Source organism: Mustela putorius, unplaced genomic scaffold (genome assembly GCF_011764305.1).
Source record: "Mustela putorius furo isolate JIRA1106 unplaced genomic scaffold, ASM1176430v1.1 tig00000580_pilon_pilon_pilon, whole genome shotgun sequence".
NCBI lineage: Eukaryota > Metazoa > Chordata > Mammalia > Carnivora > Mustelidae > Mustela > Mustela putorius.
In genome coordinates, this window is record NW_025421423.1 from 16,993,783 (window position 1) to 17,010,844 (window position 17,062).

Consider the following 17,062-nt stretch of genomic DNA (forward strand, 5'->3'; position numbering starts at 1 on the left):
ACAAACAAACAAACAAAAAACAAAAAAAAACAAAAGGAAAAAACCTCTTCGCTTGCTTAGAGGTCCCTCTACTGAAATCTACACATTTAATGATATGATACCACTCCAGCCCACACTCGCCTTGGCTTTGAACAGCCTGACCTTGGGGCCACTGTAACCCTTCAAGGTCAGGGTTCTGAATTAGACCAAGGCTTGGAGGCTTTAGCTACAGTGCGCTTTGCGGGAGGGAGGGAAGGATTTGTGCAAAGCATTTCACAAGAGTTCATGGATTGTGTCACCATGGGGCTCTAGGGCTCCTCCCACAGCTCATTATAAAATCACTGTACCCTCCAGCCAGCAGTTCTGCTGGACTCCAGGAGTCTCTCCATCTAGGCATGGCGCTGTCCTGGGTCCTTGCTGCCCTGAGCCTCCTTCCTCTGCTGCATGCCCAGAGCCCAGTGTGTGCCAACCTCACAGCAGCGCCCATCACCAATGCCACCCTGGACCAGGTGCGTCCCTTGGCCCCCGAGCGCCAGGGGCAGCTGCCTCCTTCCCTGGGCTCCCCTTCTCCCGCTGGCTTGTGGTCACGCCCCCCCCCCCCGTCTGATTCTGCCTCCTTCTGTCTGCTTCTGCCCTCTTCTCTCCTGGGTCCTGGGGTGACCTTCTGAACAGGCTCTGGACGCCTTCTTCTGCTTCCTAACTCAGAAGCCTCATGGCAAGTTCCCTCAGAGGGGACATCCTGTCCTGGCCCTGGAGGGCCATCCAGTGTCTGGGGAGGTTCCTGACCCTCAGAGTGAGCTCCTGCATGTGCCCTCCTCGCCTGGGGCCCCAGTCTCCCTGCGTGTAAAAAGGAGGGGGACATCTCTGTGCCTGGCTGTCTGGCAGGCAGGGGCATTCGGCTCCCAGCCTCTGTCATCAGCTCTTGGCTTCTCCCCAGATCTCTGGCAAGTGGTTTTATCTCGCCTCGGCCTTCCACAACCCAGAGTTCAACCAGTCAGCGAGAACAATCCAAGCGGCCTTCTTCTATTTCACTCCCAACCCTACGGACGACACAATACTGCTCAGAGAGTACCTAACCATGTAAGACCCCCACATGCTAGCTTGCCCCCAGCCCCAGCTTCTGCTCCTAGCTGCTGGGAAACCTCGAGCAAGTCCCTCCTTCCTCCTGACCTCAGCCTTTTCATCCGTGGATGGGGAGGGCGGTTTACTCGGTCCCAACTCTTGCCCTTGATGATAGCGACCGGTGCTTGTCCACTTCTTCTCAATGATCCTCCTCTTTGTTATCCTTCTTCTGTCTGGCTGTAGTGGGAACAAGTGCATCTATAACTCCAGCTATCTGAAGGTCCAGAGGGAAAATGGGACCCTGTCCAAATACGGTGAGGACCAGCCCTCAGGCGGGAGGACGGGGTGTGTCATGGGGACCTGTGAATGGACCAGACAAAAGGGTCAGTGCTGGGGCAAAGCCACGAAGAATCCAGGACAGGCCCTCTTCCTACATTTCTAACGTCCCAGGGTCTCCATGTTCAAATAAGTAATAACCATCCCCAGACTTGAGCTCTATGTGTCAGGCACTGTTTGAAGTACTTTTACTAGAATTAACCCACAAACAATCATAGGAGGACCTGACAGCAATCAGCCGAGGAAACAGAGAAACAGAGAGGACAAGTTGTTTCCCTGACGTCACACAGCCTGTAATTAGAACTAGAATTCAAACCGAGGGCTGGCTGCAGGCCTGCCTCTCTCCACTACTCTTTCCCCTTTGGGACCTGAGGGTGGCAGTCTGTGTCAGGTAGGGAGTGACCCCACTTCTGTCCCCACCATCACCCTGGAGAGGGCACATAGTAGGAGCATACAAATGCTGGTGGGATTAAACCAACAGCCCTGGGCAGCCCTGAGGTTCCTGTCTGTGCCTCACTTTTCTCATCTGTAAAATGGGGAGAAAGGCCCTGACAGCCACAGTCGGCACGAGGCTCCTACAATTCCACATCTCTTTGCAAGGCCCGGCACACAGAGGGAGTGAAGGTCGTTGGCCCAGGTGAACTCCCAGCCTTCACTGACTGCTGGGGTTCAAGGAACACTCATGGTCCCTCACCTGTGATCAGACCCATTGTGCTATGTGGTCTCACCAGAGGTTTTCTTCTCCAGAGTCTGGCAAAGAAGTGTTTGCCGATCTCCTGCTCACCAAGAATCCTAAGATCTTCATGCTTGGCTTCTCCCTGAAGGATGAGCAGAACAAGGGACTGTCCTTCTATGGTAAGCACCCTTCCAATGTCCACCCCAACCAGACCTCACCCAGCAGACCACCTGTCCCTGTGGCTGGGCCCCCAGAACCCCCTGCCCTCCCCTGAGCCCCAGCTAGGCCCCCGGCATGCTCACCCAGCCCCCTTGTTCCCTCCTGCAGCTGACAAGGCAGAAGTGACTGAGGAACAAATGAGAGTTTTCCATGAAGCCATCACGTGCTTCGGCATGCGGAAGTCGGAGATCAATTACACTGATGCGAAAAAGGTGAGCGCAATGCAGACTAGGCTATGCCCGCCCTCGGAGCCCTCCTGCCTGGGGGCAGCCCCAGAGGCCCGGATAGGGAGACCAGCCGCCCAAGGCTGCATAGTGAGGCAGGATGTCCTACTTGTAAGCACCTGCCTCCCTGCAGGGACAGCTGAGCTCCCCAGAGGCCCAAAGGTTGAGGGCCCAGGAGGGAAAGTCCCTGGGAAACAGAGAGGACAGGAAGGGAGGAGGAACAGTGGGAATAAGGGCGGCAGTGGGAACGCGACGGGGAAACACACAAGGGTGATTATCGCTTACACCTGCCGGCCACAGCCCAGACATCAGACACCTGTGGATGGGCAATTGCTATGGTGGCTTTTAGCCACCCCCAAATGCCCTAAGTCCATGACCACCACGCTGATTTCTGCTATAACTGAGAATTACCTGTGTAATCATCTCCTTAATACTTGCCATCCAACCCCTGTTTGGGGAGAGGCTTTCCTTGGTCGTGTCCTATAAGGCAATCTCTAAAATCACAGAGCTGCTGAGTGGGCTATACTTTTTCAGATATGCATGAAATACTTTTATTATTATCAAAGTAAAAAAGTCACCGTTGGCCACCTGAGGCCATCTCTCCTGCCCACCAGCGGCCTAAAGCTCCTCCAGTCCCCACTCCTGGCAGCTGCAGGAAAGGACTGGGCACAGCACCAACTGGCCCTGGTGTGCCGCCTGCCTTTCCCATCCACTGGCTGGGGGACCACAGACAGGATGCAAGGTCCCCTGAACCTCGGTTATATCATGTGCTCAGGAATCCAGATCGGTCCAGGGGCTTGGTGAATCCTCAGTACACAGCAGCGGTTTGTAAAGCCTCTCTGGAGTGCAAGAAGCTGAGGCTCAGAGCTGGACCGTGCCTCGCCCCGGGTCCCTGAGCTGACGCCCCAGTCCGGAGCTCATCCACCCTTGCCCTCACAAGAGCCCCTCGCATCACCGGGCTCCCCTCTCACTGTCTTCCAGGATCTGTGTGGGCCGCTGGAGAAGCAGCACAAGGAAGAAAGGCAGAAGGAAAAGGAGGAACACACGGCGTTGGACTAGGACCCTGCGGACCGTGGGGCCCATCCTCAGCCCTAGGCCCACCCCTTTTGTACATGATGTTTTTGTCTCAGGTGCATTAATAAAGCTTCTGCCTGTGAAACAGGAGGCAGGGGCTCATTTGCTCATGTTGTCATTCATTCATTCATTCATTCATTCATTCATGGGTGTTGAAGCCCGCCCTGAGCTGAGCCCTGGCTGATCAGGGCATAAGGCCCAGCCCTTGGTGGGAAGAGCCCCCGCTGTCATATGCACATGGCTGGGGGGATGATGGGCACAGAATGTTGTGGGAACCCAGCACGGGAGGTTCCTTCTGCAATGAAGTCTGGGAAGGCTTCCTGGAAGGGGCATCTGAACCAGCCCAGAAAGATTTGGAGGTTTGAACGCCTGCTCTTCCAGCTGCAAGCCAAGGATCTGGGAGGATGTTTGGCAAACGCCGAGGCAGAGCGCCCCGGTAGGAGTTCAGGTAAATGAGGGTGGGGCGGCGGGTGGAGGACTGCAGCAGGTGGTACCAGGCGTGCGGGGCCGCGCATCAGACCTCACCGTGGCCATCTGGAGAGGCAAGTCGGGAGGGGGCCGGCCTGGAGGCAGACTCCGGCACAGGCTGCTGTGAGCAACCTGGCAAGAGGAGGGTGCCTGGGCAGAGGCAGGACGGGAAGGGGCAGCGGCCTCGGGGCCAAGGGCAGAATGGCTGTGTGTCTCCAGAGTGTCCTTGGGGTGCCCATCTGATGCCCACAAGGATACACCTAGTGGGGAGGTGGGTCCCTAAAAACCAACCATCTTACAAATACGTTGGGAGCCCTGGAGATGGGACCACGTTGGAGGCAGGCCCACTTGGAGGCACAAAGAATACTGAGCCCCCGACACTGGGAGTCCAGCAAGGAAGGTCGGCTTCCTCACATGCCCAACAGCCCCGTGAGTTACTGGCACGGGTGGGAAGATGTATCACCTGGGGGGGGGGGCGGCAGAAAAGCTGGGGCCACATTGTTCATACAATTCTGTGCATGAGTGGCCTAAGCTATCCAGATGGCCTTCTGGGCCATCGCACTGTCAATAGCGCGGATGCACAGACCCACACCTGCCACATCCTTTGGTCAAAGCAAGAGCCACAAATGCCTGGGGCACTTAGTCGGGGGACACTGCCCTGGGTCCCTACTGCCACCCCCTCGGCTCCCCCTTCCCGCCTTCATCTCCCTGCAAAGCCTCTTGACACCCAGGTTGGGGGACCCGGAGGCTCAGAACCTACCAGAAATCTTCTCTTCTCAGCGAATTGTCATTTTCAACTCCACTGAGAAGGACCCACTGGAAAATGAAATAGAAACAGGCCTCGGTAGGCAGAGAGCAGCGAGTACGGGGCTCAGCCACAGTGACTGGTCGGGGTGCGGGGGCTGGAGAAAAAAGGAAGGCAGGATGCAGCTGGGGTCGGCGAGAAGCTCCGGGAGCGTCGGAAGGAAGCGCAGGACCCGAGAAAACAGACTTCGCAGTCAGTCGTGGCGCGACGGTGCAGGCACGCCTCTGGGACCTCAGTATCTCATCTAGGAAGGGGGCACATGGTTCCGGGGGGCTGGCATGTGCCCTGTGTGAGCCTGCCATGCCGAACACTAAGCTCAAGGATCAGTATCTACTGGGTACTCAGCAAAGCGTGGCTGGTGTCGCTGTCTGCTACTAGGCAGAGCACTGGAAAGAGAGTCCATGCTCCTGCTTTGGCAGACACCAATGTGCTGTGCATCTCCTACCAGCTCTGACCTCAGTAAGGAGGGGCTTGGCCTGGCAGCCTCTAGTCAAAACGCCCAAGGTCCTAACCGAGGCTGCAGGGAAAGGCTGGAGAAACAAAAACCCCCAAAGGAAGGCAGGCAGAGTGTGGAAATGGGCACTCAACGGATCCCCGCAGGAAAGGTTCGGCTTATCTTCGAGTCTTACACCCCACAAACGTGAGTCAAGAAACTACACGTCGAGAACACACACCACAGATGTGGGCAACTTTGGGAATTTTTTCTTTTTTTCTTTTCAAAAAAGATCAAAATGCATTCTTCTTTATTTGCCCTCATGACGAAAACAGATACGTATTATTAGGCAGAGCTGGATGGTGCAGGACCAGGAGACCCCAAAGATCGCATCTGGGCAGAAGGTGGCCTCAGTCCCAGCACTTCCTATAGGGGCCGGACCCCTGGAAAGTTTCCTTTCCAGACCACCGGGCCAACACCCCTTGAACAGCAGAGACACCCAGCAGGCAGGGCCTGAGCTAGAAGGACACTTCTCAGGAGGGCGATGTGCGGCCTTCAGCAGTGACTCCAGCCGACCCCCTGCCCGGGGGCAGCAGCAGCCCGCCCGCCAGCCTGCCCCTGCCCGCTGGTTCTGGGTCTCCAAAAGTCAGAAGAGGCAGGAGCCCCGCAGGCTTTGGGTCTGGCACAGGTCGGCAGACAGGGAGCCGTTCATGTGCTTGGTGGTGGAGTGGATGCCCTCGGCGGCCTGCATGGCTTCTGCGAGCACCGTGTTGAGCTCCTCCAGGTCCTCCAGGTCCAGCTGGAAGGAGCGTTGCTGCCCCCGGCTGCTTGGGAGGGGGTCGAGGGGAACCAGTCAGCAGGGGCTGCGTGGGCTAAGGAAGCCACCCCAACGTGGGCTCCACAGTGACAGGGCTCTCTGAGAAGCAGGGGGTCCAAGGTCACCCAATGCCAAGTGCACAGCAGAGCTTTCCCCAGGCTGCTCGGGCTCTAGGCAAGACACTTCCCACATCTGCGTCTGACCTCTTCAAGTCAAAGGTTCCAGAGAAGGGTCTTGCCTCCCTCCCTGGCCTGGCCTGAAGCCAGTGTCACCCCAGGGGGAACCAAGTGCCCCCAGAGCAGAATCACAGGCAGAAGGCCCTCTAGCCCCACTGCATCTCCCACACTCACCTGAGGCCCCAGGGGTCTGTGGGGCTTCGGCAGGGCCCGACCACCGCAGCACAGACTGGGGTTGTGGGATGGTGAAGGACAAGACCTTGGTCCCCTGGGGCACCGTCCCTGTGTGGATGCTGTGGCTGGGCTGGGGCGGGTCCGAGTACAGGTTCACCTGTCCGGGAGGGGAGGCATGAGCAGAGCCAAGTCAGCGTTGGGGCAAACTCCTCCACAGGCCTCCCTTCACTCATACCATCACTTAGGCACTCAACAAACATGCCTTGTAATAATTACTGCTACCTTTAGTGGAGCCCTACCTTTAGTGGGGGCCAAACACGGGGCCAAGGACTTACAGGCCCTTCCATCCTCTGTTCACGGCAGTCCTGAAGGGGAGGCCGGGCAGGGACTATCCTCTCCATTTTACAGAAGAGGAAACTGAGACTCTGGTTAACTCACTCAAAATCTCTAGCTGGAAATCCTTGGGCTGAGACTACAACCCTGCCATGACCCTAAAGACTCTGGTTTCCCAGATTAATCAGTTTTACTAATATTTGTTAGCATAATTTACAATGTAACTGCAATTATAATTAATATGGTATTTCACATTTAGCAAGTATATTATAAGTATATATAATTAATAAAAACGTTTTTAATCATAAGTATCCCATTGATAATAATGACAATTGATGACTGAATGAGTGAGTAATCCAACACGTGCACGAGCTCCTCTCTCAGCCGTAGCAGGTCTCCGTCATCTGAGGGTGGATTTCACATGGTCAACAGCCCAGTGGGTGAGGGAGAAGTCTAGAATCGGGCCGATGGCCAAGCAGGTCTGTGTGAAGCACAAGATCTGAGGAGACCCAGGAACGGATGGTGGGCCAGTGCAGGACTGGGCAGCTACGGTCTGTTTTGGTGAATTACGTTCTAGCGGACACAGCTGTGCTTGCTTATGTGTCATCTAGGGTCTTTCATGCTACCAGAGTGGCTGTGAGTCACTACACAGAGACTGTATGGCCCACAGAGCTGAAAATATTCACCTGTGGGCTTTTCCCCTGGCCACTCTGAGTCCTACAACAGGCGGTTTAACAGACTTCTCTTTGCGCAGAGTGACTGCTCAATAACCAGAAGCCACTACCCTCATATTCGTCATCACCATTATGATTGCTGTTCCCATCGTTACACATCACCATCACCACCACAACCTTCCTCACCATCAGCATCATCACCACCATCATTACCATCAGCATCACCAACGCCATCATCACTATTTTCACCACCATCACCATCACCACCATCATCACCATCATCACCACTACCATCATCATCAATATCATCACCACCATTATCATCATCACAATCATCATCATCACCATCAACATCATCATCACCGTCATCACCACCACAATCACTATCATTATCACCATCACCATCACCATCATAATCACCATTATCATCATCACCATCACCACCACTATCACCATCACAGTCATCATCATCACCACCATGATCTTCATCACCACCATCACCACCACCATCACCACCATCACCACCATCATGATCATCACCACCATTATCATCCACATCATCATCATCATCACCCTCATCACCATCATCATTAATATCAGCATCACCAATACCATCATCACTTGTCACCACCATCACCATCACCACCATCATCACCAATGTCATCACCATCATCACCACCCACCATCACCATACCATCATCATCACCCACCATCACCATCACCAGCATCACCACCATCATCAGCATCAGCATCACCACCACCATTATCACCATCATAACTATCATCACTACTATGACTGTCATTATCACCACACCACAATCACCACCACCACCATCACCATCATCACCAACAGCACCACCACCACCATCATTCTTTCCATTATCATCACAATTGTCATTTATAGGGCCACCATGGAGGCAGGTCCCTGGAAACGCTCTTCCCCTGTGGTGCCTCAGTGCCTCCCAGTTGGTCAGGCAGCTTATCTTACTGCTCCCTGCTGCCCCAGGGTCAGGATGGGCAGTTTAGGGTACACGCCTGATACAAGGAGCTCCCTAGCCCCCAGGCAAGCAGCCTCTCCCTGCTTAAGCTGCTCTTCACGACCTGGTTGTGGCACAAAAACCTACTCCAAAGTGAGGGACAATGGTCCAGTGCAACCTGGCCCCCACTGCCTCCCCCCCCTTCAGACCCAGCTGATGAGAACAAAGCTGGACTTTAATATTCTTCTCTGCCATCTGCTCAGACCCACCTGTGGGGCTTTCCCATAGCACCCCTTTCCTCCCAGGGTGACCCGAATCTGGGGAAGGCCCAGCTCCCTACCCTGCCCCTCCCCCACCCTGCCCTGGCAGCCGCTATGGTTCCCAGTCTCCCGTTGCACAACTGAGTGTCAGGAAACAGCCAGAGTAGACTTCCCAGTGGGGCCATCCTGTGTTTGCTCTGTCCACAATGAATCAAGCCACTGCCGTGGACAGTCACTTTCCACCAATGACCAGCTGCCCCGTGCTGGGAAAAGGACAGAGGGGCAGGCAAGAAAGGGAGAGGCTGGCAGGTGGATTCCAGTCCTTGCTTCCTGACCGGGACGTGGTCTTGGGTGGGTCATTCCTTCTCTCTGGGCCTCAGTTTCTCCCTCTGCACAATGGGGGTGCTAAGCCCTTCCTTGCTTGCTACCACAGTCCAAGCTATTGTTCTGTAATAGCAGGGTGAATCGTCTGACATGGAATGGTATTCAACCGCTCTGTAAAGAAGCAGTTTCCTGTAGTTCAACCCCATACGTAGCACCTTTCCAAATAATCACAGCTATGGGGTCTTGCATGCTTACTGTGAGCAGGAGCTCTGTTGGGTGTGATATGTTTTCATCATATTTCCTGCCAAACTTCTCTTGGCATTGGGCCTGGGCCAGTTGGAAGGGCCCGCAGGGAGGGGCGTCCAGACGCTTGTCCCACAGAGGTACTACGGCATCCCTGAGGTGTAGGAAGATGGAGAAAATGGTACTGCATCGGGTGGGGGTGGTGCTGGTTGCACTTGAAGGAGCTACTTGGAGAGCCTCTTGAGAGAAGACGGAGACCTCCAGGGGCACCTGAGCGACAGCGAGAACGCCTCCTTCCTTCTGAGTGGCGCTCCATTTACTCGCTGCAAGAGAAAACATTCATTTCTCTCTACGCTGCTCAGCACATACAGGGCTACGGAGTGTGATTCAAGGATAGGGCACAAGAGGGAAGAATTGTTGGCCTGGGGCCTGACCAGCATCGGTTGTGAAGAAGGAGGTTTAGGGCTATGGGTCACTCTCGTGACAGTACCGGGCACCAGATCCCCAGTGACAGGCGGGCTTCTCTGTTACTTAATAAACTTTGTGTGTGTTCATGGACGTGTGCATGGATGTGTGCATGGATGTGTGTGTGTGTGTGTGTGTGTTCATGTGTGCATGTGTGTGTGGTACGGGACATCCTCTAAAGCTCTGAGCAGAAGCCCCATGGCCCAGGGTAACGAGGGCGCTCTCCATGTAACAGTCAGCTCCCGCTGAGAGAAGCAGTGTCTCCAGTCCGTCCCTGGTCGCATCATCTCACACCGGGACTGAAGGAGCAGGAGGCTGGCTGAGGACAAAACTGGGACAGCACCAGGCTCCTCTCCCAAGCCGGTCCCCAACCCTGACACCCCAATCTTCCCCGCCCAGAGGGACCTTTCTTTTTCTTTTCTTTTTTTATTTTTTTTTAAAGATTTTATTTATTTATTTGACAGAGAGCAATCACAAGTAGGCGGAGAGGCAGGCAGAGAGAGAGAGAGAGAGAGAGAGAGAGAGAGAAGCAGGCTCCTTTCTGAGCAGAGAGCCCGATGCGGGACTCAATCCCAGGACCCTGAGATCATGACCTGAACTGAAGGCAGCGGCTTAGCCCACTGAGCCACCCAGGCACCCCCAGAGAGAACTTTCTAAACAGCAAATCGACTACTTGTCTCCCACCTCACTTAAAACCTTCCCTTTCTCCTGATCCTTGCGGGGTCCAGGGCAGACTCCCCAGCCTGGCTCCTGTGCCCTGCAGGCTTGGTTCCCACCAACCTCTCTAGCATCAGCCCCTCACTCCCACGCCATCCCACTGCCGGCCACTCGGACCCCAGGTCCTCCACATGCCCCACGCTCTCTGCCCTCCACTCTTCCCCACCGACGAACACCGCTCCTTTTCTCAAGACTCAAATTAGGGCAATGCCCATCCAAAACACCAAGTGAGCTGGCAAAAAAAAAAAAAAAAAAAAAAAAAAAAAAAAAAAAAAGAGCAAAGAGAAGAGGAAATCCCACTTCTGACAAGGATGTGGAGGAGGGGACTCCTCTGTGTCGCCAAACTGGCACCACATTAGACAGTGTTCGTGTTTTTGATTTGTCATGTGTTTTGTCATCTCTCTTTGGGGAGAGAGTTTTTTTTTTTTTTTTTTTTATATCAGCTTAATTGAGGTGTAATTGGCATACAATAAAACGCACACATTTTAGGTTCAGGGTTCAGTGAGTTTTCACAAATGTGCATTATGCGCGTAACCAACCCTGCGGTGGAAATGGTGCAAACGGCCACGGACCTCAGAAAGTGCTCTTCCAACCTCTGGCCCTCAGACTGCCCTCCTTGCCCGAGGCAACCACCGGTCTGATTTCTGCCATTCTAGATCCATTTGGGGGGTTCGAGAACATTCTGTACCTGGAACCAAACAGTATGTGCTTGATTAATCTGGCTCTTTTTGTTCAGCAGAATGTTTTGGAGATTCACAGCTGTTGTCTCATATGCTAGTAGTTAGTTCCTTTTGATTGCTACATAGTATTCCCTGTATGAAACTGTTACGATGTGTCTTTCCATTTTCCTGACGATTGGCATTTGAACTGTTTCTAGTTCTTGGCTATTTTGAATAACAGAATAACATCGTAGTCTTGTCCGTGACATGTTTTTCTCTCTCTTGAATGGTAGGGCATGATAGAAAGGGATTCGGTCACTTTCTGACTCGTGGCATTCCAAGGAAACATCACCATATGAAATGCTAGAGGCAATTCTCCCTCTATAAAGCTGGAAAAAAATAAAATGCTACGGATATAAAGAGAGGGCACCATTAAGTACAGGGAACCTAGGAAGAGCACGACAGGGGTGTGCGTCCATTAAAATTATAACCACTGACTACACGGAAACCTGGAAAATGACTCAAAATATATGAAATGAACAGGGATACAAAACTATACCATAACATAAGAAGGCTTTGGGGAAGTATTCGTTCATAGGGCTAAAGCTGTGACCCGGTCAGGCAGAAACACTCATGGACTGTGGATGCACACATCTGGGGTGCTGGGCACTGTCGGGGCCTGGGACCTCCTGGTGACGACAGAGGCCACCTTCCTGTTCCACGGCAGGGGGTGGAGACCACACGTGCATCGTTTCTTGTTTTAGGTGTTGGGAGCTAGTTCAGTTAACACCACATTTACCGGAAATAGATGTGTAACTTGGACACCTCCTCCTTGTAGAAGGATCCCTGCCTCTGAGGCTGGGTTGACAGCCCCCCTCCCCCAGTGGACTTTTGTTCCCCCACGGTTGTTACCACACTCAGCTGGAATGGAATCAGTGGTTTGCCTTCATGCCCTCACACCTGCCCCAGAGCCCTTCCCCATCACCCACCCGAACCCCACCTAGCCTGGGAAGTGTCTGAATCACTTTCAGCATTTGGTTTGTGGCTGGCTTTCACTCTGGATGCTCAGTGAGGCACAAATAGGGTAAAAAACCTAAGAGCTTTTAAAACAAGACAAAACAGGGCCAACTGAGTGTCTCAGTCAGTAAAGCGTCTGCTTTGGGCTCAGGTCGTGATCTCAGGGTCCTGGGATGGAGCCCCATATCAGGCTCCCTGCTCAGGGCCCCTGTAACCCTTCAGGTCAGGGTTCTGAATTAGACCAAGGCTTGGAGGCTTTAGCTACAGTGCGCTTTGCGGGAGGGAGGGAAGGATTTGTGCAAAGCATTTCACAAGAGTTCATGGATTGTGTCACCATGGGGCTCTAGGGCTCCTCCCACAGCTCATTATAAAATCACTGTACCCTCCAGCCAGCAGTTCTGCTGGACTCCAGGAGTCTCTCCATCTAGGCATGGCGCTGTCCTGGGTCCTTGCTGCCCTGAGCCTCCTTCCTCTGCTGCATGCCCAGAGCCCAGTGTGTGCCAACCTCACAGCAGCGCCCATCACCAATGCCACCCTGGACCAGGTGCGTCCCTTGGCCCCCGAGCGCCAGGGGCAGCTGCCTCCTTCCCTGGGCTCCCCTTCTCCCGCTGGCTTGTGGTCGCCACCCCCCCCCACCCCCCCGTCTGATTCTGCCTGCTTCTGTCTGCTTCTGCCCTCTTCTCTCCTGGGTCCTGGGGTGACCTTCTGACCAGGCTCTGGACGCCTTCTTCTGCTTCCTAACTCAGAAGCCTCATGGCAAGTTCCCTCAGAGGGGACATCCTGTCCTGGCCCTGGAGGGCCACCCAGTGTCTGGGGGAGGTTCCTGACCCTCAGAGTGAGCTCCTGCATGTGCCCTCCTCGCCTGGGGCCCCAGTCTCCCTGCATGTAAAAAGGAGGGGGACATCTCTGTGCCTGGCTGTCTGGCAGGCAGGGGCATTCAGCTCCCAGCCTCTGTCATCAGCTCTTGGCTTCTCCCCAGATCTCTGGCAAATGGTTTTGTATCGCCGCCGCCTTCCACAACCCGGACATCAATCAGTTGGCTGGAATGCTCCAAGCGGGCTTCTTTTACTTGGAGCCCAACCCTACGGACGACACAATACTGATCGGAGAGTACCTAACCATGTAAGACCCCCACATGCTAGCTTGCCCCCAGCCCCAGCTTCTGCTCCTAGCTGCTGGGAAACCTCGAGCAAGTCCCTCCTTCCTCCTGACCTCAGCCTTTTCATCCGTGGATGGGGAGGGCGGTTTACTCGGCCCCAACTCTTGCCCTCGATGATAGCGACCGGTGATTGTTCACTTCTTCCCCTTGATGATCTTTCTGTTTCCCCCTTCCTTCTGTCTGGCTTTAGTGGGAATCACTGCATCCATAACTCTACTTGTCTAAAGGTCCAGAGGGAAAATGGAACCCTGTCCAAACACGGTGAGGACCAATGGGAGGACTGGGGTGTGTCATGGGGACCTGTGGATGGGCCAGACAATAAATAGGGTCAGTGCTGGGGCGAAGCCACAAAGAACCCAGGACAGGCCTTCTTCCTACATTTCTGACGTCCCAGGGTCTCCACATGGCAGTAATGAGTAATAACTGTCCCCAGATTTGAGCTCTATGTGCCAGGCACTGTTTGAAGTACTTTTACTAGGATTAACCCACCCGAGACTCACAATCTTAGGAGGACCTGACAGCGATCAGCTGAAAAAAACAGAGAAACAGAGAGGTCAATTGTTTCCCTGAAGTCACACAGCCTGTAATTAGAACTAGAATTCAAACCGAGGGCTGGCTGCAGGCCTGCCTCTCTGCACTACTCTTTCCACTTTGGGACCTGAGGGTGGCAGTCAGTCTGTGTCAGGCAGGGAATGACCCCACTCCTGTCCCCACCATCGCCCCAGAGAGGGCACATAGTAGGGGGCATACAAATGCTGGTGGGATTAAACCAACAGCCCTGGGCAGCCCTGAGGTTCCTGTCTGTGCCTCACTTTTCTCATCTGTAAAATGGGGAGAAAGGCCCTGACAGCCACAGTCGGCACGAGGCTCCTACAATTCCACATCTCTTTGCAAGGCCCGGCACACAGAGGGAGTGAAGGTCGTTGGCCCAGGTGAACTCCCAGCCTTCACTGACTGCTGGGGTTCAAGGAACACTCATGGTCCCTCACCTGTGATCAGACCCATTGTGCTATGTGGTCTCACCCAGAGGTTTTCTTCTCCAGAGTCCAGCAAAGAAGTGTTTGTCGATCTCCTGCTCACCAAGGATCCTAAGATCTTCATGCTTGGCTTCTCCCTGAAGGATGAGCAGAACAAGGGACTGTCCTTGTATGGTAAGCACTCCTCCAATATCCACCTCACCCAGACCTCACCCAGCAGACCACCAGTCCCTGTGGCTGGGTCCCCAGAACCCCCCGCCCTCCCCTGAGCCCCAGCTAGGCCCCCGGCATACTCACCCAGCCCCCTTGTTCCCTCCTGCAGCTGACAAGGCAGAAGTGACTGAGGAACAAATGAGAGTTTTCCATGAAGCCATCACGTGCCTCCGCATGCGGAAGTCGGAGATCAATTACACTGATGCGAAAAAGGTGAGCGCAATGCAGACTAGGCTATGCCCGCCCTTGGAGCCCTCCTGCCTGGGGGCAGCCCCAGAGGCCCGGATAGGGATACCAGCCGCCCAAGGCTGCATAGTGAGGCAGGATGTCCTACTTGTAAGCACCTGCCTCCCTGCAGGGACAGCTGAGCTCCCCAGAGGCCCAAAGGTTGAGGGCCCAGGAGGGAAAGTCCCTGGGAAACAGAGAGGACAGGAAGGGAGGAGGAACAGTGGGAATAAGGGTGGCAGTGGGAACGTGACGGGGAAACACACAAGGGTGATTATCGCTTACACCTGCCGGCCACAGCCCAGACATCAGATACGTCAGAGGCTTTCCTTGGTTGTGTCCTATAAGGCAATCTCTAAAATGGAGAGCTGCTGAGCGGGCTATACTTTTTCAGATATGCATGAAATACTTTTATTATCATCAAAGTAAAAAGGTCTCCGTTGGCCACCTGAGGCCATCTCTCCTGCCCACCAGCGGCCTAAAGCTCCTCCAGTCCCCACTCCTGGCAGCTGCAGGAAAGGACTGGGCACAGCACCAACTGGCCCTGGTGTGCCGCCTGCCTTTCCCATCCACTGGCTGGGGGACCGCAGACAGGATGCAAGGTCCCCTGAACCTCGGTTATATCATGTGCTCAGGAATCCAGATCGGTCCAGGGGCTTGGTGAATCCTCAGTACACAGCAGCGGTTTGTAAAGCCTCTCTGGAGTGCAAGAAGCTGAGGCTCAGAGCTGGACCGTGCCTCGCCCCGGGTCCCTGAGCTGACGCCCCAGTCCGGAGCTCATCCACCCTTGCCCTCACAAGAGCCCCTCGCATCACCGGGCTCCCCTCTCACTGTCTTCCAGGATCTGTGTGGGCCGCTGGAGAAGCAGCACAAGGAAGAAAGGCAGAAGGAAAAGGAGGAACACACGGCGTTGGACTAGGACCCTGCGGACTGTGGGGCCCATCCTTAGCCCTAGGCCCACCCCTTTTGTACATGATGTTTTTGTCTCAGGTGCATTAATAAAGCTTCTGCCTGTGAAACAGGAGACTGGGGCTCGTTTGCTCATGTCGTCATTCATTCATTCATTCATTCATGGGTGTTGAAGCCTGCCCTGAGCTGAGCCCTGGCTGATCAGGGAATAAGGCCCAGCCCTTGGTGGGAAGAGCCCCCGCTGTCATATGCAGCATGGCTGGGCGGATGATGGGCACAGAATGTTGTGGGAACCCAGCACGCGGAGGTTCCTTCTGCAATGAAGTCTGGGAGGGCTTCCTGGAAGGGGCATCTGAACCAGCCCAGAAAGATTTGGAGGTTTGAACGCCTGCTCTTCCAGCTGCAAGCCAAGGACTGGGAGGATGTTTGGCAACCCAGTAGGAGTTTCAGGTAGGTAATGAGGGTGGGGCGGCGGGTGGAGGACTGGCAAGCAGGTGGTACCAGGCCCGTGGCGGGGCCGCTCATACAGACCTCACACCGTGGCCATCGGGAGAGGTCAAGTCGGATGGGGGGGCCGGCCTGGAGGCACAGACTCTGTACCGGCTGCTGTGAGCATCCTGGCAAGAGAGAGGGTGCCCTGGGCCGAAGTCAGGACGGGAAGGGGCCGCGTCGGAAGCAGCGCCTCGGGGCTCAGGGAAGGCAGAACGAACGGCTGTGTGTCTCCAGAGCTGTCCCTTGGGGTGGCCCTCTGATGCCCACACGGATAACACCTAGTGGGGAGGTGGGTCCCCTAACAACACCAACCATCTTACAAAATACTGGGGAGCCCTGAGGATGGGACCAACGTTGGTGGGCACAGGCCCACTTGGAGGCACAAAAGGATACTGAGGCCCCCGACCACTGGGGGGGAGGGGGAAGTCCAGCAAGGAAAGGGCTGGCTTTCCCCTCACATGTCCAACAGCCCCGTGAGTTACTGGCACGGGGTGGGAAGATGTACCGCCTGGCGGGGGGGGCGGCAGAAACAGCAGAAACAGGAAAAGATGGGGCCCGAAATGGTTACATACAATTCTTTGCATGCGTGGCCCTAAGCTACCAGATGGCCTACTGGCGCCATCAATCACTGTCCATAGCGCGCGGATCAACAGACCGCACACACCTGCCAACATCCTTTGGGGTCAAAGCAAGAGAGCCCACAAATGCCCTGGGGCACTTAGACGGTGGGACACTGCCCTTGGTCCACTGACTGGCCCACACCCTCAGCTCCCCCTTCCCTGCCTTCATCTCCCTAGCAAAGCATCTTGCCACCCAGGTTTGGGGGACCCCCGGAGGCTTCAGAACCTACCAGAACTCTTTTCTCTTCCTTCTCAGCGAATTGTCATTTTCAACTCCACTGAGAAGGACCCACTGGGAAATGAAATAGAAACATGCCTCGGTAGGCAGAGAGCAGCGAGTCACGGGGCTCAGCCA

At 54.8% G+C, this 17,062-nt stretch overlaps 2 protein-coding genes across 2 annotated transcripts; both read left to right on the forward strand.

The window, feature by feature from the left end:
* Positions 1-324: 324 nt before the first annotated feature.
* On the forward strand, positions 325-3,680 carry ORM1 (orosomucoid 1). Its single transcript, XM_045081777.1, has 6 exons — positions 325-488; positions 917-1,059; positions 1,285-1,355; positions 2,125-2,232; positions 2,381-2,484; positions 3,478-3,680. Exons 1-6 carry the CDS (start codon positions 375-377, stop codon positions 3,553-3,555), a joined length of 618 nt encoding a protein of 205 aa, XP_044937712.1. The 5' UTR covers positions 325-374; the 3' UTR covers positions 3,556-3,680.
* Positions 3,681-12,492: 8,812 nt separating this feature from the next.
* Positions 12,493-15,717, forward strand: LOC123392488 (alpha-1-acid glycoprotein 1-like). The gene is made up of 6 exons (XM_045081778.1): positions 12,493-12,656; positions 13,092-13,234; positions 13,462-13,532; positions 14,315-14,422; positions 14,571-14,674; positions 15,528-15,717. Exons 1-6 carry the CDS (start codon positions 12,543-12,545, stop codon positions 15,603-15,605), a joined length of 618 nt encoding a protein of 205 aa, XP_044937713.1. The 5' UTR covers positions 12,493-12,542; the 3' UTR covers positions 15,606-15,717.
* Positions 15,718-17,062: the final 1,345 nt, after the last annotated feature.

Bases quoted from the DNA above. Each gene is read 5' to 3' on its own strand.
- ORM1 (XM_045081777.1), top strand. From the start codon at position 375: ATGGCGCTGTCCTGGGTCCTTGCTGCCCTGAGCCTCCTTCCTCTGCTG. The intron at 489-916 runs GTGCGTCCCTTG...GCTTCTCCCCAG, and splicing joins CCAATGCCACCCTGGACCAG to ATCTCTGGCAAGTGGTTTTA. The intron at 1,060-1,284 runs GTAAGACCCCCA...GTCTGGCTGTAG, and splicing joins CTCAGAGAGTACCTAACCAT to TGGGAACAAGTGCATCTATA.
- LOC123392488 (XM_045081778.1), top strand. From the start codon at position 12,543: ATGGCGCTGTCCTGGGTCCTTGCTGCCCTGAGCCTCCTTCCTCTGCTG. The intron at 12,657-13,091 runs GTGCGTCCCTTG...GCTTCTCCCCAG, and splicing joins CCAATGCCACCCTGGACCAG to ATCTCTGGCAAATGGTTTTG. The intron at 13,235-13,461 runs GTAAGACCCCCA...GTCTGGCTTTAG, and splicing joins ATCGGAGAGTACCTAACCAT to TGGGAATCACTGCATCCATA.